A 23,393-nucleotide genomic window follows, 5' to 3' on the forward strand; every position below is an offset into this window, starting at 1 on the left:
TTTGCTTGGTACCAAAAAAGTCTTGAAATTCAATACCCAGCCCTATTCACACTGGAGGACTGTTTGGTTCACTACATTGCATTGCACCTTATTAAGTAATATTGCAAGTATATTTTGTAGTTCTTGTAATAAAGTGGCACACATGCTTCCTATGTCAAACACAAAATTTTAACAATGGTAGGCAGAAATCTGGAAAAGGCAAAAAAAAAGGGAAGATTCTGAAAATCCACCCCCCTCCTGTAGCTCTCCTCTCTCTGTTGTAAGCCCCTCACACTAGATAACCACATGCATTTGTACAGACTTCATACAGTAAACCAGTGTTTCCCATACATTGAGTTATTTAGTCTTATTTAATTGTAGAGGTGTGTGCAGTGCACTGCTCAGCCCATCCTGTCTCTCTTTCTATCTCTGTTTATCCAACCAAAAATGTGATAAAAAATTAGTAAACTAATGTTAGCCGCTCCACCGTCCCTTTGTCTTGCTTTCCATGGCTGTGGACTGCTTCTCCCGGGAGGAGAGAGATGGATCTTTGGCCAGTGGCTGTGGCTGTAGCAGCATGAATTCGGCCAGCACAAATCTCCGCAAGCACCGGGTGTCACAGCGGGCTGGTGGCCAGTGGCAGTGCCAGGTCTAATCTTTGTAACCGCAGCAACAGAAAGTTTGCCAATTCGGTGGGAAGTTTGGCCTATTCGGACCTCTGGAGCTGGAGTTTGTGCTGGGTTGGGCTGTAGTGGCTTAAATGTGGCCAGTGCAAATCTCCCCAGTGCGGGATGTCAGAGGGGGCTCGAGGCCATTGGCATTGCCAGGTCTAATCTCTGTAACAGCAGCAACAGAAAGTTTGCTGATCCAGCTAGGACTTGGGTTATCTGGTCCCCTGGAGCTGGAGTTCGTGCTGCATCCACCAACTGCGTGTGTCTCTGAAACTGCTTCACACTGTCCTCCTGGTGAGAAGGTCTGTAACGGCAGGAAGTAAGGCTAAGGACACACAATGTTTCAAGGCTCTACCTAACATTACTACATCAACATGAACTGGAAGCTGTAGCCATTAGGCTTCAGCTCTGGTCAGCTGGAGGCAAAATTTTAAGCAACATTTTCTCTCAATCTCAGAAACGTTTGGCCAGTATTGAATGTTTTTGTCCCATTAATTGTCAGGTTCTCTTTCAGACTCTCTTTTTGATAAGGCTTTTTTTCCTTTTTGGGTTGCTTTGCAGCATAGACAGTTGTTCCCAAAGCTTGATTTGCAATTTTTGCTCTACAGTTCTCCGCCATTGAATCAGGCTTTCACCCAAAGGACATGCACATGCATCTGCATTTATAGGACAGCCAACAGGAATAACTTTCTTCTGAAATAACCTGTGATTGGCCAAAGTCTGGCATCAATGTGTTCTAAAGCCTGAAAACAGATCCAAGAGGAGGCACAAAAGTCAAGTTTTCTCTCAGTCCACTTGAGTTACATATGCCCAAAATTTTTCATTGGATTTTTGCCCATTAATGCCAAAATTAAACTGCCGACCCCAGCTTTAAATCCCTCATAGTTGGCTAACTGCTACATAAAATATTTTTGAAAATGGTTGTGCATGTTTCTTTTCTTACAAGCTGATTTGATTTTCATATTTCTTTTTTTAAGCCATCTGCACAAAATACTTGTATTATGTTACTGCGTTATCATCACTTCTTTTATAATCATTGGAACAACTGGCTTGAGATCTGTCAGAGAAATAAGAAATTGGATTTTCTATGGCATAAGAGTTTAGTAGAGCTGTTCTGAAAGGTATTAAAGTGTGATAATTATCCAGGCATGGCCTGACAGGAGGAAATAGCCTGAGAAAATGTAGGGGAAAAAAAGACAGCGTAGAGAGTGTAAGTGGTGATGAAAGCATAATGTTCCAGTGTGATTATTCGTGATTAGTACTAATAACCACAGGATTTTGATATATCCTGTACCTGACAGGACCTATCCCATCTCCAAGGTGAAGTCAGCCTTGATACTGGACTAATCCCATCTTCACTGTAGCAGCTCCAAGGCATTGGTGGATTTCCCTCGCTCCCTTCCCTCTTTCTTCTGTCCATTTTTCTCCTATTTTCCACCTCAATTCTCCAAAGACAGACTCAGACAAGAACACAGACATCCACCCAAACCAGACATTCCACTTTGACAGTGACTTTTGTGTCTGTCTGGAAACGGAGCAGCTGGACAGCCACATTGTGCCTTCAACCAGCCTTACTGACTCGCCAGTCATTCCTATGGTTGTCTGTGTTTTAGCTTAGTCGTTACTAACAGACTGACGACTCACTGCAGGTTTTGTGGTCTGCGTCTGTCAGCATCACAGGCTATTTTCAGCTCGGGTCATTTCACATGTATTTCATGTGAAGTGCAGCCAAAACAAACCAAAGTTCAGTTTTGGTCAAGAGCGCCAAACGTGCATATCTTTTAATATTAGAGGAAACTGAAGCACCCAGGGGATCTATAACCCAACATCAGAGGTTCATGCAGGGTCCACAAAAAGGACCTGCGCTGAGATTTAATTCTGGACCATCTTGCTGTGAAGTGACAGAGCCAAGGTGTTACCCAAAAACAAAAAGCCACTTGATTAAAAATTAAAAAACTGCTTTTCGCAACACTTATTTGTTGTGTTAGCAAACATTAAATGTGACAGCTTGCATTTGTGACTTCTGACCACTAAGATAGGAGTTTATTAGCACCACTATAAGACAGCACATGTCTAGCCAACTTGATGAGTAGCCAAAATATAGATGTGGGAAATCTGTTTCTTTTTTCTTCCAAAGATAAGGTCTTTAAAATCACATTGTGTTTGAACACATACATGGCAGATTAATGTTTCATGTTATGCTTCTCATTCACATGAGGTCACTCAAGACAGATGGTGCATTTGAAAACACATTACAACAGTTCATAATGAGTATCAAACATGAACTACTGTGTGACTTGTTTGCGTGACTCAGTGCCAGTCTATTGAGGGTGGCCACTTTTGATGCTTTTGTCCCTCTCTACCATTCTTTTACAGTTTCCTTTCAGTGTTCATCTATTATGCGGGCCAAAAGCACAAATGTATCCTTTGCATTTTCTGATTGAATGCAACAATACACACTGTCCTTTTGCTTAGCTGCACAGTAGCCCTCTGATCATCACAATAAGCTTACTTTGCCATATCCGGGCTTGCACACAGCGTGGGCCTTCAGAAAATGAAAAACTAATGGCTGTGCACTGTTAACACAATGGACACTCGTATTTAGTCCCAGTCTTTATAAAACACTTTGTAGCCACAGCAGGTAGAAAGAGAAGGGCCGCCTGTCCCCTTCCCTCTGTACAAACAGGAAGAGAGAGGCAGAGTGAATGAAAGAGAAAGGGACGGTGAAACTGAGATGAGGAAACATAAAAGAGGCTCAGGGTATGGTAAATGACAGCCCGGTCACAATGAATCCCCTCTGGTGCTACTCTTTCATACCTGGTGTTTGTACGTAACCACACTTGACATGCTGCATTTTCTTTTGCTTGGTTCTCCGGGGCTCCCACACCCGCCACCTCAGCTTAGATGTTTTGTCCTTGTGTTTCCTTTCATTATGTTGTTAGTTAATGGGCCCCATTTTCTTTCTCCCTCTCTCTACCCAGGACGAGCGTGAGGCGAGAGAGACTGTGAAGAGAGAACAGGACGAGGCCTACCGTGTATCTTTAGAGGCGGACCGTAAAAAGGTATTTTCAAAATAAAGCAGCCTGTCTGTTTGAATCACTAAGACAGTATATGTGCAGCATGTGCAACCAAAAAAGCATAAGCACCACTTCTACCAAGATTTCAATTTATTTTTTCTTCAACAGGCGTCATCTCCATTTTTATTATTGCACGACTGTAACTTGTGTTGCTAGTTATACACTTATTGTAGACTTGCTGCTGTTGTTTTCAGAGTTTACTGCTATTAAGCACATAAGTATGGTGGTTGAGACTTTTTGAATGAACTGCATATCCAAAACACTTTGCAAATTCTAAAAAAACACAAGTAGAGAAAGACCAAAAGCCGCAACAGAGGTGAGTGTCATCAGATTTTGACCATAGACTGCATATAAAGATGGACAACACATATCCAGGTCCTCCTACTGTACAAAAGTGAAGCCAAACTATCCCGTATACATGCACCATCTGGTGCTAGAGACGTCATTTGGAGCCAAAATCTGCCCAGTAGGGATCGGGAAGTCGAGCTACGGTATTGAGTTCCCACCCATACACCCTTCGAACACTATCCTGAGCAGCGCTATTGATCATGAGCGCACTGATTGACACACAGCTGTCAATCATGATGCCACGTCCCCTTTTTGCAGCATCATAAAAAACAAACTAAAACTAAACTTAAAACCGAAAAATGAACACTTGATGGACACCAGCATGACAAGAACTTCTTAAAATAACAGAAAAAATAAAAATAATAAAAGAAAAAAATATTTGACGTGTACTTGTCCATCTCTATATACAGTCATTGATATTTACAATGAAGCTTACCTTTTTGAGAACTGCTGTGTGATTGTCGCCAATGAGCGATTTTCTTCCAGGTCTTTATGTTTTCATAATTAGGTACCCTGCCATCTGGAAATTAGGCTATTATGAAGCTAATGTTAGCTATGCAGTAACGTTCATTTAGCTAACGCTGGTCAGTCAGATGAATGTAACCTAAGCTGTACCCATTTATGAAGACATAGAGGTATTAAAGCTGATTCGTGGCGAGTTGCCCAACACTTTAGATGAGTGTCACTAAACAGAAATTAAACAGTTGTGCGTTGTTTTTAATTCATGGCTTTTGTGTTTGTGTTGTGCAAAAGGTATATAATAAAATACAGTGAGCTTGAGTCCAAAAAAAAAGTAATTGGTTAGTCAACTGACTTAAAATTATTTTGCAACTATCTTGATGATTGATAAATTCTTACAGTCCTTTATCAAGTAAAAAAAAAAGCACTCATTCCAGCTTTTCAAATGTGAGGATTTCCTGCTTCTCTCTGATTTTGTGTCACGTCATTACCTTGTATTATATTTAGATACTTAAGTGTCTAAAAAACTAATGACTTACTTGGATCTCTTATTAAATATCAGCAACAATTATTCAAATGAAACTCGACAAGCAGGGGAAACATACTAGTAACAGTCTTCATCTTTGCATGTCACATTTTGATTTTGTTTGTGTTGTTGCGTCGCATTCGATTAAATTAATTTCTGTCCTTTTTCAGAGAGAAGCCCAGGAGAGAGAAGAGGCCGAGCAGTTTCGTCTGGAACAGATGAGAAAGGAGCAGGAGGAGGAGAAGGAGGTGAGAAGAACAGCCGTACACACATCATACTCACATTATGCAAATTACCTAAATTAATATTCCAACTTGATCAGTGTGAGGCTGAACAGTGATATGTTTTGCCAGCGCACAGTGATTGTGCCATTGTGCTGTCGTTTTTTATCTGTCTTGCTCTCACTTCACAATAATGAGTCAATTAGATTGTGGTTTTGGTGAAGCCTGCCAGTCAGTGAAGCGTGTGTAGCGTGGGCGAACAGGCATACAGCCATTTCAGAATAGGGAAAAAAAAATTCCTAATTACATCGAGGCACGTCCCTGTTAATGTCACCTTACATGCACACAGTTATTGTTCTATTTGAATGCTTTACATTGGTACAGCACACAGCCTCATATTGAAACCCAAGTGAACAAAAGACTGAGGCAATTCATGTACAGGAGCTTGTGCACAAACACACACACACACACAACCTAAGCAAACACACATATTCACTTGAAAACAATTATTGTATGTGAAGAGGGGGGGCAAACACACACTCACAGGCAGACACGCAAACTGTCACGCATGCGGGAGGAACAATAATTGTCTGTGAGGATGGCACCAATGTTGTAATACAGTCTATAGTAATACAGTGTAGTCCTCGCTGATTGTTGTTTACTCAACAGCAGAGAGCCTCGGGGCACCGAGAGGTATTGGGTGACTCGGCTCACTCAGGTGATTTGTCACTTAAGTTAAACAGAAAACAACAAAAGAGCACTGGGTCGGGCCTTCTTAATTATATCACTGTAGTCCACTAACCAAACTGCGTGGGTGCCTTTGTGTATTCTGAACAACAATAGCCACTATGGCCTCGTGTTTCCTACTTCTATCATTTTTCTCTGCCTAAGCTCAGTGGTTTCCATGGTGTGTCCTGTGCTAACATATGAGTGTCGTGCTTGTGCTACAGTCTAGATATTCAGGAATATGAGAGCTAACAACAGCTGCTGGAACTGGACAATGGCAACTTATGTGTCTTCAACTGTTAAGCAGGTCCTAAAATGGATCTAAGATGGGAAATAATGGGAAACAAGTGCTCTTTTGTTTTATCACAACACAATACTGCATTGTGTTGTCACTACGTCTGGGTAGTTCTGATGATGATGCTCTGACAGACAAACACTGAAAGACTATTGGGAATTGGCATTGAAAGATTTTTAAAATTCTCAGCGATTCCTTTATTCCATCATTTCTGCTAAGTATTTAGGTGAAAAAAGAATACAGATGTGCTCTTCAGCATACACAGGAAACCACACAAGTATAAATACCAGTATTGTAGGAAGTTATTAATGATCAACTAATCAGTCATTCCATTTTCTACAGTTGATAAAGCTGGAGAAATTTACGTTTAATTAAAAAAAAGGTGTCTTTATTTACACATTCCTATTCAAGTTAACATTTGATTTTGGCATTTATATTTCGGATACTGCTCTTCAGCTAAACAGTTCACAGTGGCAGCTGTTTCTTTTACCTTTCCTGACTTCCTGTGTTGTCACTTACCATAAACAGACATTGAACATCCTTAAAAAAAAACAAACAAAACAAAAAAAAAACAAACCACAAAACAGTAGATCTGAAGACTGTGCCAGGATTCGTTGGTCAGCTATAACATGAACAGATATTTTCACATCATAAAAATGCAGTGTTACAGCGCCATAAATCTTTTAGCTGTTGTTTACCATTTTCACTTGAGTCTTAAGAGGTAGTAACCTGTATGTGACAGAAACTGCATACACAACAAAAACGTGTTGCCACCAGAGAGTGGACAATGCTGGTGGGAATGCTTTCTCTCTGATTCTGTGCCTTTGTGCAAAGAAGAGTGAGATGAGAGTAGGAGCTGGTGAATTGAGGGGAGTGGTGCATGTGCAGTGTGTAGGTTGACATTACTATTTACCTCCTTCAGGGGGTCTTAGCATACAGTTGTGCGGCTGTCAGGTGCACCTCTATCCCCCCCTCCACTACACCCGTCATCTGTTTGCTTTCTGTGGTTAGCCGAGCGGAGCTGGAGCAGGCAGATAAATGGACGGATAGATGCTCGTGATTATTTGTGTGGAGCAGCCTGGGCCCGAGGCTCGACCAGACGTGTGTCCTGTGGTTTCTTTAGGGACGCTACCTCTCACTTGTGTGGGGTGTTTATGCTTGTGTCTGTGGTTGACTGCCTGTCTGCATTTGTATGTCCACTGCCACCGCACACACTCCTGTCTATTCTTTGTGTATTCGTGTGTCTGTGTGTGAGGTTGTCCTCGGGGGCCCCTTTAACTCAGTCAGCATCAGCTCTTATACCTGAGGGAGCTGATGGTGGAGCGGCACGCGCGCTACCCTGCCCACCCAACACCAGAAGCTGCTAATGAGCTACTGTTGTACACTCTTATGAAATATAATTGCATTATGGTGTGTAAATAAAGCCGGGGCATGTTGTCACAGCATATGCTCCCCGGCTGGCCAAACAGGAACAACAAGCTGGGGGAGTAGGGAGGTGAGGGGCAGGAGCAGAAAGAGGAGGAAGGCTCCAGGGAGCGGCTGAAGCGTGGTTTTTGGAGCACAGGAGAGCTGATTAGCTTTGCTGTGGAAGATGACAGTTGATAGTTGTCTTTGTGCTATAAGAAACTCCACTGTGGACAGTATTACCAAATAGTATTTTAATTATTATTCATGTGTGAAACAGAACACTATCGGAGGTAGACACTCACATATTCAACAGGCACAATCTCAGATTTCCCAAACAGCCTGAGCAACAGTAAGAGAACATAAAGTACCATAAAAAAACATTTGGCTCTTTTTAATATGCTGAAATTCTACTTGGCAACCTTCTGAGCTCCACCAGGCTATAGGGAACAGGGTGAGACGCAGGGCAACTAATTCAATAACATTCTCAGGACAAGACGATCCTTTAATTAATGTGAGGCAACGGTTCTGCCGTCAGACTCTGGGAGCAACTTCTTGGCTTGTCTTTCATACTTGTTTGGATAGTGTGTCGTCATTGTCACGACTGCCAGTGTTACTGTTGAATCTCTGGTTTAAATTTACTATAAACAGAGAGCCAATGTTGATTTTTTTTTATAGTTACACTTTAATTGAAACTAAATTTTTACTTGTATTCCAAGGGACTTTGTATAAGCTTGCTGGCTTCCTTCCTTTGCTGCACTTAATCAGTTAGTCGTATTATCGTGTGTCTTTTACCATGGTGTTTTAAATGTGCAATCAAATGAACAACTTAAGTAGAAGATGTTTTAGATTGGAAGGTATATATCCGCATTTTAATAAATTATCACTTATTTTATAATTTTAGGTCATGACTTTATTCATCTAATAACTATTTTTATGTTTGCTTCCTGTCACAGTATCACTTGTGCTGACTGTTTTCATAATATAGGAATCCTTACTTTGATATAATATCTTGAAAAATATCTGGTACCATTTTTGACTTAACAACAGCAAAAAATTGACATTGAGGGCATACAAGTTAAAAATTTGAATTAAAAGATAATATTACAAAGCTATAACTTAACAATGTAGACTTTTCTTTTGACCGAAAGACTGTAGTAAACATCCATAATGAGAGAGCAAGATAGCATGTGTTGATACTGTAGAAAGTATATTATATATTTAGAACAGCGATCCCTGACTTAAAACGAATGCATTCCAGGGGCGCAAAGTGGAACCTGCTTCCTACCCCACTGCGTCTGCCCCCCTTTGCTCAGACAGCACTTACCTTCAAACTCGGCCTTTATTATGCTCTCAGCTACACACCTGTAGAGTTTTCTGACTGCATCTTGCACGGTTGTGACGCAGTTGCGGTGACAAAATCTGTCTGTAGACAAACAGACAGAGAGTCAGATATATAAACACCTGGCACAGTACCCACAACAGTTTCTGTGGTAATTCCTGCCACAATAGGTGTCTCCGGGACCACATTTTGCCATGATGACACACGTACACAAGTTGAAAACAAGTACCAGCCGTCGCGATGTGGTAATAAAAATACAGACATTTTGTGATGCTAATAGGCCTGAAAAAAAGAATCAGTCATGCAGCATCAGTAATGACAGCTGCACCCCACCAGCACCTGTATGTAAACATCTCTGCCTTCACATAACACACTCACTATTTTATCCAGAAAATATGGTCATACTTTATGTTGGTCCTTTTATTTTCTTGATTCATTTTCATGTATTAGTTAGTATTCATGGAATAGAGTACGCATCTTTTTGTGAAGTGAGAAAATCTCAGTCCTTGGCTTGTATTTGCAGCTTCTTCACTTGCACTTGTCCTGTGTGATCACAAAATAAGTTATGATCCCGATGTTACCTCTGTCCTCTGCAAACAAGGAAGTCCACTTTTAAACAATTAATAGAAATCTAGACTTTTCTCTAGTGATTATGAGGACTTAATAGTCAATCTGCTGTACTGACCAAATACACTGGATTTTCTCCACCCCTTCTTGCAGGCAATCCGCTTGTCATTGGAGCAGGCCCTACCGCCAGAGCCCGAGGAGGATTCAGGAGAGCAAATCAGCAAACTGCGAATCCGCACACCAAGTGGCGAGTTTCTGGAAAGGCGTTTCCTGGGCAGCTGTAAGCTTCAGGTCCTCTTCGACTTTGTGGCCTCCAAGGGATACCCCTTTGAAGAGTTCAAGCTCCTCACCACCTTCCCTCGTAGAAATGTGAGTTGTATATCTTACTTTCTTACTTACAAAGCCAGCAGTACAAGTGCTTTAAAGAAGTATTTCACTGCTGGAAAGATGGTATTTTCATGAAACTGGGCTGACAATGTAGTAGAAAGACACAAATACTTTTGAAAATTGGTGCCACATGACCTGAGAAATCAGCAGAAAAGAACTGTGGCATTTGCTTTTGCTCAAGAGGCAGAAAACATTCAGCTGCCAGATTGCACTGGGCCGATAAAAACTCCTGCTGGTGGGTGAGTTAATGGGAGCTTTTGACACAGGAAACAATATGGCTGCCGGCTGGTAACTAACTAACTCAAATAACAGTTAAACAGTTAACTAAGAATATGTTTCTGAAAACATTTGAGGCGAGAAAATGGCAAGGCTGTAACAGAATCTTGGTTCATACTTGATCATTTTATCATTTGATACAATACAGGAAACAGTATGGCACCCACTTCCAGTTCACAAAGTCTCTTATTACAGCTAAACAGTACACTAAAATGTTTCTGAAGACATTTTAGGCGAGACATAACAATAATAATAACAATACAGTAACATAATTTTGGTTTATATGTGATTAACAGTTTGATCTGAGTTTGGTCTGCGTTTGTGAGAGAGAGACAGAGGAGCGGCTCTATCTCTCAGTCCGCATTTATACTCTATGTGTACATGTGGTGGGCATAGAAAATCCGAAGTACAATCTGTAGCTCAAGTGACAACTCAAGTGCCAGCGAAAATTGTCCGGTTGATGCGACCTCTGGCTGATTTGAGCTGAGAGATGAGCAGGAAGACTGGCCGCTGATAAGATGGAGGGAAGTTTACCACAGTTCATTTTCACATTATTGTGATTCAGAGCTGGTTGAACATCGAAAAAGTATCTGTTTAAAAGACCAACACATAAAAGCTGTTAAATTCACAAGTAGAGAGCAAAAGATGTCTTACTTGGAAGGAAGTTGAACCATGCTATTTTCCAGTGTCTGTCTTTGTGCTGTCTTTCATAACAGTTCTCTGCCCACACAAACAAGTACTAAATTCGTCCTCACTGCAGAAGAGTAGCAGCAGGTTACGAAGTGGTCTCGGCCACAGCTAACATCTCTGCTGGAGAGATCTACAGCTGTAATTGGCTCTTCCGTTTGGGCCTGGGCTGAACCTCAGGCGATGGCTGTTCGTGGAGAAGCAGCAGGGACAATAGTAAAGACAATCTGTTGTGGCTGATTGATGATTTAGTTTTTTCTTGCTTTTTATCGTCGTCATTTAATTGTTTGTGCGCTGCAGCACCACTGATGTGTCGCTGATTTTGTTTACTCGTACCTGTGATGAAGCAAGTTAAGCCTGCTGTTTATCCGTCCACCTGCACATACGTATTATTCAGTGAATATTAATTAGTATCGGTCCATTGTGAATACAGTACACTATGACTGTGTTAGGATACAGTTGTCAGCACTAACAGTAGTATTCTCTATGGCTCTTCTGCTGACGCCCGGCAGCACTCAGCCATCTTCATCCAGTCATTAGGGGGCTCGGTCGCCGCGCTCTGTGGTAGAGAGCTAATGAGCGCTGTTTTAACTACCAGTTTAATTAGCCATGCTGCTGGAAACAAAAATGGGATTTCCATTAATCAAGAGAGGAGTGCATGTGGAGGGGTGGGTGGTGGTGGTTGTATAGAGGTGTGTGTGTATGTGTGTGTGTAGGCTTGCCCAGGCAGTGTGCCATCGTAGTCTGTAGAGACCGCCGGGGCACAAACACCTCAAACTAACACACACATTAACGCGTAGCTCACACTCTTCATTTCGTCACAATCACACACTTCAACACATGCACAAATATTTTCAAGCAAACACATGCCCCGCTCACAACTTTGTCACTTAAAGGATTCACAGTTGTCTCTTTATAATCAAGAGTAAACATGTGTTTGAGACAGAGATAAAGATGTGTCTGCATCGCAGATGAAATTCCGGCAAAAACAGGATGGGAGGATTAGAGGGGTAGAGAAGCGAGGCGAGGATGGTGACTGCAGAACTAGTCGAAAAAGAGAACAGAGAAGACAAAAGCTTAAACAAAGAAAAGATTTAATCAGAGAAACAGTCTGAAAGAGAAAAGGATAGAGAAGACAAGTGGGGAAGATATTAAAAAGAAGAAGATGGGAGATAATTCCAGAAAACAGAAAGGCGAGAGATTTGGGGAAAGAGAGGAGAGAAGCAGCTCAGTGGTAGTGCCAGTATGAGGCTGTGAACACAGGCCCCTGTCTAATCCTGCAGCTCTGTGTTGTAATTAAATGAGAGGGAGCATAGAAAGCCTCCATCCCGTCCAGACGCTCTCACTGTTGCTCTGCCAGGATCAGAGGATAGAGGATAGACCACTATTGCATTTGTAATACTGCACAACTGTTGAAACCTTCTTTCTCTTTTCTAGTTTTCAGCAGCTTTGTGCAGTGTCACTCTTTCTTTTGCTATTTCCCTCCTCGTCAGCCTGCTTTATTTCATTTACATACATTCAGCTGCAACCCGTCTCCTCTCGAGTTGTGCTGAATATTTTTTGGCTGGAACTAGACAGCATCACTGACCAGGAAAAATGGCTGCGTTGTCAATTAGTAATCTGATAACAGTTTTATTCCCATTTATAAATAAACTTTTGACAATTTGAGATAAAACACCAGAGACAGATGATGCCTTTGATTCAGGATTTCTTCGCCGATAAGTGTCTATTAGTCTCCAATTTTTGGACTCAGTCTCTTCCCCAACATTTGGTATCAGTGGCTTATCTCTTCAGCACTACAGCAGGCCTTACACTGGCATCATTTGTACTAGGCTTAGCCGTGCTCAGGGAACTAACCCTTTCTCCGTTTCTATGACTGTCAGCGAGTTTGAGGAAGGAGGGGGAGACTTTTAGTGTTTCAGTTTTCAGCTTTCCATTCAAGAATTTCCTCCTTTTTCTTTGATACTTGTTGAGCACAAACCACTGTTGAAAGGCCTGAGGTCTTCTTCCTTCAGCTTGCGGTGAACATGTTTAGACTGCCGGTATAATAATCGGCAGTCGGCTCTTCCTGCCTGGCAGCACATAGACACCCAAACACTGTCCAACCAGCGTATTATTTTTCTCACTGTGATACTGTACTCTATTTCACCTTCTCTTAATCCTTCTTCCAGCTCTGTCGGTGAATTCGCCCCAGTGATTCTCAGAAAAAAACCTGAGATTCAGGACAAATAAACAGTGGCACAGAGGAAGCTGTGTGTTGCACTGAAATAGATTTTACATCTGTTATACTGGTGTGTTTTGTTTTTCTTGTCCTGCTATCACCAAAGAATCGTATTCACAGGAAGAGCTACGGCGGTTTATTTTAAAAGCAGTTTCACTCAAAGTTGCTTCCACGGGACTGTTCTTATAATATTCTCTCCCCACATAACACAAACCCGCAGCTTCATAGAGCTGTGTGGCGCTCTGCTTCATCTCTGAGACTTGAATTTGAAATGTGGCTTTATCTTAGGCCACGTATACAGGCTAGTATCTCCCTGATCTCTTAAAGTCCCCTCCGCTCAAAAATGTGTTTTGCTTAATGTTGCTTCACTTGGATGTTTGAGCTTCACTGTGCAGGAAGAGTTTGATTCCAGACGGCTGTTTGAGATGTGATTGTACAAGATGATTTCATGACATCACAACTAGTTGGAAGCCAGTTGTGGACCGGTGTGAAACTCTAAAGAAAATTGAGATGTGGAAACTTGAAACTTCCACTCCACGTGTGCTGATAATGAACTTTTTTGTGACGTAGGAGACATCTTGCGGTTGAACTTAAGAAATTAAAAATATTTGCACGTTCATACATTCTGGGTAAAGGAGTAGATTTTAATAATTTGTAATATGGTAATTGAACTTTTTATTGTGGAAAAACCACATGAAACACAATTTATTTTTCAAAGCAGAGTATTTTTTACATGCTTTAAAACATGTCCAGAGGGATAGTGTCAAAAGTTGAGTCTTACCCTAAGGATCTCAGCCCCCTCCTCACTCCTCACTCCTTTCCCTTCCAGCTTTCCCTCCCTCTGTCTCCCTTTTCCCTCCTCTTTCCTTCTATCCCTGCCTCTCTACCTCCCTGCTCAATTATACTTTTGTTTTGCCCCCCCACCCCCCTCAGCCTTTGTATCCCTCTCCATGTGCGCCTTCACTCTTCCCCCAAATCCCTTTTTTCACCCTTTAAAAAATACCCTTTAAAATATATTTTTAAGCATAGACTTTTTAGTCTTATGTCTTTATTTTCTATTATTTCGCTTGCGCTCTTCCTTTCTCTTCCTCCCCAGTCCCAGTTTTTCTGTTTTCCCCCCTCAGTCCTACCCCCCGTCCAGCCTGCGCGGTGCATTTCTCCCTTTGAAGTGCCGTATTCTGGTCTGTTCTTTTCTGTTCACGCCCCGGCGCTACGTGCTGTCAACGCTCCTGGCAGCAGATAATGATCTCCCACTGCTTTTGTAATTGGCCAAATAAACACTTGACAACACTAGTTTAAAACAGACAAGTTATTTGGTTTTAATTAACATAGTAGGGCCTGTAATGGCTTCATTAAAAATGCGTTATTTCAGCTGCACGTTTGATTATGTTGGAAACGGACATCTTGAGGGCCTGTGTTTATTTTCCCTTTCTTTTCTTTCATGGCGGAGCGTTGCTTAGTGTCGCCTCCTCTGTTATCAGTGTGTTTTATTCATTTGAATCAAGTGACTTACAATTGTGGTATTTATTTTAAACTTCACGTTAAGTGCTAATTATGTGGTTTTGACCGTTGAAATCTGCTGCTTGATAATGCCAAATACATGGGGTTGATATTAGCTGATTATTTTATGTCATACAATTTTTCATAGGAAAATGAAGACAAAATATCAAAGATTGCCGAGAAGCACCATCTGTCTTTTTAATTGGTTCCAGTTTTAGAATTAGGCTTTTTAATGCTGAGCCTCCAGATATTGTATTATCTCTTTAGATTTTGCTTCGTTCAATTTAATTTTTTTTGTTCAGTTTTTATTCTGTTCATTTGTGTGTTTTTAATTAACAACTGGAAAACCTTTTTTTCCACAAATGCTATTTAGTGAAATGAAAATCTCTGGAAATTAATTTCGTCTTTAAAAATAGTCGGTCCCGAATTTAGCTGATTGATTTGATCTAAATTGGCTGATGAAAATTATATTGACTCAAGGTTAAAAACAAACTGCACAGCAGAGAGCTAGATTGTGTCTGTCTTATGTATGTATGTTATGTATGTATGTATGTATGCATGGCTGTGTAGGCACAGGAGGAGAGAAAATGGCTTAGGCAGAGCAGAGGAAAAACAACAGCTTTGTTTGTTGACAGATGCCTCCATGCTTATGGTCTGTTAATTGGATAACAATGTAAACAATCACCGATGGCGCCCGTCTCCTGTGTCAGTGTGGCATCTTGTTTCCCTACTTTCTTTTTCAGACTCAGATGCTGCTCTCCCCCCGTCGTCTCTCCCTGGTGCACCACGAGCACAAACTCTCATCCCGAATTCACTAAGAGCACACGCACACACCGCTTATATGTAGACCACAGGCACACGTCTGCACAAACACACAAGCACACACACCTGCTCCACCCCAAAGCCTCATTTACTCCTACCTGATGCTGTGGTGTCATAACAGCCTGTCGGGTTCATTAGCATGGCAGCCATTTGCGACGCGCTGCTCCTGAGGTGGGAAAAGGAACGCAGCAGCCCTGTTGGTCGTTTTCCCCACCGTTGGGATGGAATATGTTTGCAGCAAACACTCACATACACACACACTCAAAAAAGACACACACACCATTTTACCTCTCTTCATGGCATCTCGCTCCCTGCTGTGCCACGAGGCAGCTGACGAGGTGAGGGGCATAAGGTTGATGTGGCAGCCCCTCCCTGCCCACACCAGGCTTCCAGGGACCCCGCTGAAAAGTCAAGAGTCTTAATGATACGTTGAAATGAGGACAAGGAGATGAAAGACGTGGAGTCAAAAACTGCCGACGCGCACATGGTGTGACATTTCCAAACACCCATGGGTGATGGATAGGTTGTCTGATGCTGATATGTCCTCCTCACCTTCCCCCTATTGTACTTATTTTTTTCTCTTTTCTCACCTTCTTCTCTGAGTCCTTGAATGCCCTCCAGTTATGCGGATTTTGTAGTTAACACAAGTTTTAATGTGTAGATTGCTAGACCAGAATTATAATATATATTGGGGGGCATATCATCCCCATATGCTCACAATGTCCCCCAAATATATATTGATAAAATATAACTTTAAATAATTGCTTCGACAGTCAACCATGCACCGCCAGTCAAAATAATCATTAGCAAACGTTATTATAATCACAAATAAACATGAAAAAAATTGACATTATTATTACCACAGGTGCTAGTATTACGGTGTACTGCAGTTCTGTGTACGGTTTGTCCAAGTGGTGTTGCCGTACCCCAGCAGGAGCTGTTGCTTGACTGCTGTGGGTAGGTACAGTGTAGTAATCAATGTTTTTTGACGAATTAAACACTGACGTTCAGATCAGAAATTATTGGTATTGGCAACCATCATGGCAACTAACACCACTTGTTTACTGATAATATTTCTGTCATGTTCACTCTGGTGCATTTAGAGTTAGGAGAGAGAGGGAGAGAGAGTATGAGGATGCCGACAGGGCAGGGACAGCATGTGACATGAAGGTAATTGAGTAAGGGAACAAATATTGAAGGTTAAAACTGAATGATGACATCGCAACAGTCTAATCCGGATACTCTTGTTGACCACTGTATGTTTTAAACCTGATATTTACATCTAAACATATAAATTACCATTCTGTTGCAGACAGAGAGGAACTAGATTGACTTTTCAGGCAGGTCAGTGTCCTCTGGCTCTGAATTTGATTCTGGCTCTGGTGGCTCAAACATTTATGGGTGTACAAGTCCAATAAAGATGCTAGAGGGAGCATCCAATGTAGTGCTACTAATAAGAGGCTGCAGCTTTCCTGTGAGTGGGCGTGTCTTCAGCACATTCAGCATCTCAGAGGAGAGAATACAGCCTAGCATTTAATGATTTTAAAATGTAATTTTACATTTTTAATAATTCAAATTTGGCTTGGTGTTTTATAACACACTTTTCTGTGGTGTGACAAACTCAGTACACATATTTATTTTTGCTTTACCTGGACATTAAATATTCTTTCAGTTTAGTATTAATAGACATTACCATTAAAAAATAAACAAAAAAGTCCCACCATGTCTAAGTGAATATTTAAGAAATTTACAATGTCAAGAAATGAGTTTTCAAATTTTGATTTTTTTTCCGGGTGAGACCTACAACATCCGCGTCAGATTTGGTCCCACCCAATGTTTACTCCATGTTTACGGCCTTGGTAGATTATTTCAATTATTCTCAGTGTTTACTCACATCAGTGCTTAAAGTCTCCAACAATGAGTGAACATGGACTCATTTCTTAAAATGTTTTGAGATTGTTCAAAGCACAGATGAGGGTAGGGTCTCTAAAGTTCTTTTATAGAAGTTAAAAATGAAATGACCAAAATCAAGTTAGATTTGTGTATAGAGCTGGATTTGCACTATTTGAAATACAGGTTTGTTAGGACAATAATAAGACACTTGTCATATAGTCTGCAGGAGGTTAAAGTAAGTTAAGTTCAATTCATTATTTCTACTGGTTCTAGTATTACCACGGAAAATGCCCCAGTTGGAAAAAGGTCTAATTCAAAATATCGAAACAGAATATGCTGTTTTTATGACCCGCATCAAATTTTGAGTATTGTCATATTTGGAATAACAGTGGAATATTAGTGTGTATGTAAACATACCCAGTGTTTGAGATGTTTTGAGATTCTTTAAAGAACTTTCTTTTGAACTTCAAAGGTGATTTGACCAAAATTAAGTTAGATTGACGTTTGATTTGTGTACAGAGCTGGAACGTTTTAAAATGCTGCATTATTAGGACACTAATACGGCTAGTGAGACACTTGTTATATCATCTGCAGGAGGGGAAAGTTGTGGTTCAGTTCATGGTCAGAGTTCACATTTCATTCCCTACAATAGTCCGTCTCAGACCTATCACTCTGCTTGTTGTGAGGTCGACCTTTATCATGCTAGCTTGCCCCCCCGCCCCTCCCCGACCTTCTACAGCAGGTACAGGGAGCTGGTTAATTATCCCACTGTGAGGTTAGAATAGGAGCCCTAATCAGAGGGGCTGACGCAGCAGTCATCAGATAAGCCCCGGACACATCTCGGTGTCACACCACCTCGCCCATTCAGCCCAGGTGTTAGATTGGCCCGATGTAACACAACCCCTCCAGTGATTAGCTCACATAAGCTAAGAGAAAAACATAGGTCAGACCCCCTTCATGTCAGCTAACTCAATCAGCTCCGTTGTGGGTGGCACTGCACTATTCCTCTGCTCTTAGACAATAGCTGTCGTGCAGAGAACTGAACGCAGATAAATGTTTCTCTCCTCTACACCATCAGCTCTGTTCCTGTGTGACCTTTGCCCCTGCTGAAATTAGTCATTATTAGCCATCAATAACACATGATCCCTGCTACTCACACACACACACACACACACACACACACACACACACACACACACACACACGCCACACAAAGCTTTTACAGCACACACTGTCTCCTGTCTTATAACCTTCGTCAGTTTGTTCTGGATTGGAGCCTTTTTAAGAAAACAAACCTGATGGTCCTCTTAGGGAAACGAAGCTGGAGCTGCTCAGATTACTGCCCAGACTTTTTTAAAACACCATGTTAGAATAATACACACTCTCTTAGAATCACACACACACGTTCAATGAACTCAGCAGTAAAGCTACACTGTTCTCCAGTCTGGATGGCAGGGCATATATGGTGAGACAATCATCAAGGGACTTAGTAGTGCAGAATGACCGAGGCCTTGTCCACACTCAGGGTTCCTGTGGATTCTTAAATAGACTGTAAAGGCATTAATTCCTTAATTTAAAAATAAATCCTTGGCATTAAATATTTTACTCTTTCAAATTTTTTTTTAAAGCAAAGACATTGGAAATAGTTTTTTTTTTCTTCTGATGTTGCAATGTAAATTCTCAAAATAGCTGGTAACATGTATTTCCTTTTTTAAATTTAATTTCTCGCATTTATGTCACACCGATCAGAATAGCGAAACCAACAACCACGGATTGTGTTTCTGTCCAGGATGCACGGAGCAGAGACTCCACCATCCGCTAGCTAGCTGTCACTGTACCTGTAACAACATGGGGAAGCGCAAATTCAACAAAAATCAGCCCGTTAACCAAGATTTTTCAGCATGGTTGAAACTAATACAAGGCTCAGTGTACTTATGCAACAAGTTTTGTTTGTTTGTTTGTTTTTTAATCTTTTTATTAGGCATAGATGGATAACAGCAAAAGAGAATTACCAGTGCCATTACCCTTTTTTGTAAACAGAACGGGAACAATAAAAATTGTCTCTGCGTTAAAAAATAGTCATAAATTATGTTAATATCATTAAATATTTTTCCAAACAAGACAGTACAATAAAACATGTTCATAGTCTGGTTGTAAGTAAACCCCAAAGTAAGCTTGGTTAAAGAGAAAGAATGAAAAGTAGATAGATAAAATAATAAAAATCAAACAAAAAATAAATGTAAAACAAATTAATTACTTTAAAAATACATATAAATAAATACAATTAATATTAATAAAATTAATTTAAAAATAACTTATCAGATGTAGTTAAGTAAAGGCTTAATATATCTGACTGTGAGGAGTTAATTTGGAGTTGTTCAGATGATACCCCAAATACAGCTATAAAAAGGATCCATTTTTATCTAGACTCCTAAAACCTTTGTTAAAGCCATAAAAAAGTCAGTCCAGAATTTCTGTAGTCTGAAGGCAGAAGAACAACATATGGCTCACATTACAAGAAGAGACATGGCATCTGTCACATTGGTGCACAATATTAGGATATATTTTAGATAGTTGCAGTTTGCTGAAATTGACTCTGTGTGATACTTTGAATTGCAGAAGCCGCAGCCTGGCACAAGGAGTAGTTGAGCATATATTATGGACAGCTTTGTCCCACCATTGATCCTTCAACTTTGCCCCAAGCTCATGCTCCCAAGCATTTTTGGTTCTGACAACCGAATGATTATCGAGAGTCATGAGTTTGCAAAAAGTATTTTTTTTCTCCCAAACTCGTCACGATGGGAATCAAGGCAGTGGAATTCTAGATGAAGAGTGAGAAACATAAAATTGCCAATAAATGCCAGGTATTCCCCAGTTCTGTTCTACCTTTGTCTCTGCTACGAGACAAAAAAGTCATGTTTTATGTTACAATAAACATTTGGGCAAAACTGTCTCTAACCCTATGTGACTGATGTCAGTTCATTCTTCAGTTTGGATGGTCATAAAATTGATCTTACATTTCATTCCTGGTGGCATTAAAAACAGTCTTGAAAAGTCTTAAATCTAGCTTGCCTTAAAGCTTGCCCTAAACCTTAAGATAATATTTGAGTGGTTTAGATATCAGGGTTGAATTGGAGATTTTAAAGCCTAACTGCTTGTGTGGCGTAGTCCTGTGGACTATAAAGGTTTGTCTAACAGTATTGTTGTTAAGACTGGCGTTTCGGTCCAGTTTGCTGAGCACTTTAGTTAAGATCTCTCTCTGTTTTCAAAAATAGCGGCTCAGTGTGGACGGCCAAAACAGAAGAAAAAAGTAAGGCATTAAGCAGTGAGGAAACAGTTAGTCAATTGATGGATTAGTCCATTGGCAGAAAATTTAGGCCAACAAATTTGATGATTGTTTTTCTTAAATACAAAACATTTGTTGGTTCCAGATTTGCTGGTTCTATGTTCTCAAATGTGAGGATTTGCTGCTTTTCTCTGTTTTAGATTATTGTAAATTTAATATCTTCTGGGTCTAGGGTGTTCGTGGGACTAAACAAGAAAATCCGCCTCAGACCAGATGAATCGATAATGATGCGAGTCATTTGTTGCAGCCCTGCTATTAAGCCATTAAATCAGCAATGGTCTGATTTCTTTTCCTTTTTCTTCCCACCACTTTGTGTCTTTCCAGATCACCCAGTTGGATCCAGGGTCGACTCTGCTGGAGGCCAAGTTGTTTCCGCAGGAGACGCTCTTCCTGGAGGCTAAAGAATAGGAACTGGTCCTCTGATAGCTGAGAGGACCGACTGACTGACTGATGAACTGGCTGGACACACACTAGTCACCGAGCATGGGCCCCACCAGTCAGGGCCTACAGTATACACACACACACACACGCACACATACTTACACCCAAAACCAATCCTCTCAGACGTACATAAACACACTGGCATGCACGTCCAGTGACACACAAGTGCAAGTAAGCTTCTCTGCCCTCGGCCTGGTCGTGGCACATGAATGCCTAGTGTACACGTGTTGCACAGAGGAGCAAAGACAGTATCACAAGCACACAGCCAAACATTCACCTCCCCCAAACTTTCTTTCTCTCTCTCTGTCTCTCTCTCTCTCTCTCTCTACTCTCTCACACACACACACACGCTTCACGACTTCACGTTCCCAACTGCTGTGTCATGGTTTTCTCTCACAACACAAACACAACACAGTACGATAACAGCATCGAGAGACTGAGAAGACAAATCTTTGTCGCAGGAAAAAAAAAAACAAAAAAACATGGACTTGTGCCCCTTCGATTCCACATTCAACACACAAAGGCTGCTTTTTTAGAACATGTTTTTTGTGTTTGAAATCAAAAAAAATGCTAAAAAATAAAATAAAATAAACAGCAAGAAGAGATGTTGCCTGGCAGGCGTCTGGGCTGTGTCATCTCCACCTGTATTTCCTCCCTTAACTTTCCCAAACTCCACTTCCCACCCCCGTCCCCACCCTCCCTTGTCCCCTCATCTTCCACCCCTGCACCCCTCCGTCCGCTGTCTGCCGCGGGGGAAAAGACGTGACGGGACACCTGCAGCATCTGCAGTGCCGCCCCTCGGTCTCCGCTCCCCCTGGTTTTAACATCCACTGCTCACCAAGCCAACAGATTGCTCAGTTTTCAGTTCTTTTTTTCTTTTTCTTTTTTTCTTGATCCTTTTTAAGTTTGATGCTGTATTAGTTTTAGTTTGATATACATTATATAAAATATATGAATATGAACATCAATTGGTCTCGCCCGGAAATCTGTTGCACCACGTCCTGACACACACAGTTTTCTTTCTAGTCAAATTATTACACATGCGATTTGATTTCTGTAAATTCTTTCAAGGTATGCTAAGATATATCATCAAAGGCATATAAATCTTTATTGTAGGGGGTCAAAAGTAAAAAGAAAATCATCTGATCTTATATAATTTCTTTCAAATCAATATAAGTTGAAGCAAAGAGAAAAAAAACATTTGACATTTTTGGTTTATGTAGAGTTTTTTCTTATAACAAATCCAAGTGATAATCTGTGATATCTCTCTCTACAGACGTCAAGAGTTGGTTGCTTTAAACCAGCAAGACAACAGAAACCAAAGTCTGAGTTGAAAGAAGTAAATCTTAAAAGCAGAGCTGTGATACTTGCTGTTAGAGATCTTAATGTGCGCTGTTCATATCAATGTTCATCTTCTTATTAATGTCTGAGCTGCAGTTTAATGTTTGATTTAACAGAGATAACCTGAAAACGATGCTGCTCTCGCCCAGCTTGTCCAGTTTCAGTTTCTACCGACACCAAAGTTTAGATATGCATCTCCACTTCTCTGTTACCACCGGCAGACCTTTTGCATACTTCTTTTAACAAATGTTTTAATATTCTCACTCACACACCACCTGGTAATATCAGCCACACCGCAGCTAATTTCCTGCCTTCAGCGACGAGAGATCACGCAGGCTTAGCCCTCCATCTGTACTGGGGCTCCTCTGTCAGCTAAAGGCAAAGTTTGAGAACCCCAGCAGAGCGAGCGTTACAAACAAACTGCTTTTAGGGAGAAAAAAACACTACAACAATATTAGGGCTGGGTGTCTTTAAAAAAATTTAATGCCAGTACTTTTTACCTTAAAGGGTAACCTCTGTATTTTTCAGCCTGGAACCTATTTTGCCATGCTTTTATGTCCAAGTGATTAATGTGAACAACAATTTTTTGAAACTGGTCCAGAACTGAGAGAAGAGACTGCATCCTGCAGCCGCAAAACAGACTGCAATGTCACCATGTGGGGCAATTATGCACCATCAATTTACGTCCACTAATTTTGCTTGTTTTTGCCACTGACTGGCTCAGATTGTTATTATAAGTGTCTGACAACATTATGGAAAGGATCCCTGCAGAGATAGACCTTTTTGTTAAGAAAATTAGAGCCTTTTAGTCGAACTAGAAACAGCTCTGAAATCGCAATCACCAAAGTCACCAGACTCCATTTA

General features: G+C 41.0%; 1 protein-coding gene across 1 annotated transcript in view; it reads left to right on the top strand.

Moving 5' to 3' along the window:
* faf1 (Fas (TNFRSF6) associated factor 1) overlaps nucleotides 1-21,684 on the top strand; it is an 83,141-nt gene extending 61,457 nt beyond the window's left edge. Inside the window, exons 16-19 of the mRNA XM_049588705.1 lie at nucleotides 3,632-3,712; nucleotides 5,231-5,308; nucleotides 9,769-9,984; nucleotides 21,072-21,684. Coding sequence (XP_049444662.1) covers nucleotides 3,632-3,712; nucleotides 5,231-5,308; nucleotides 9,769-9,984; nucleotides 21,072-21,155 — 459 coding nt within the window. The 3' untranslated portion in view covers nucleotides 21,156-21,684. The remainder of the gene's footprint in view (nucleotides 1-3,631; nucleotides 3,713-5,230; nucleotides 5,309-9,768; nucleotides 9,985-21,071) is intronic.
* The last annotated feature ends 1,709 nt before the right edge of the window (nucleotides 21,685-23,393 follow it).

This window comes from Epinephelus fuscoguttatus, linkage group LG10, assembly GCF_011397635.1.
Source record: "Epinephelus fuscoguttatus linkage group LG10, E.fuscoguttatus.final_Chr_v1".
Classification (NCBI taxonomy): Eukaryota; Metazoa; Chordata; class Actinopteri; order Perciformes; family Serranidae; genus Epinephelus; species Epinephelus fuscoguttatus.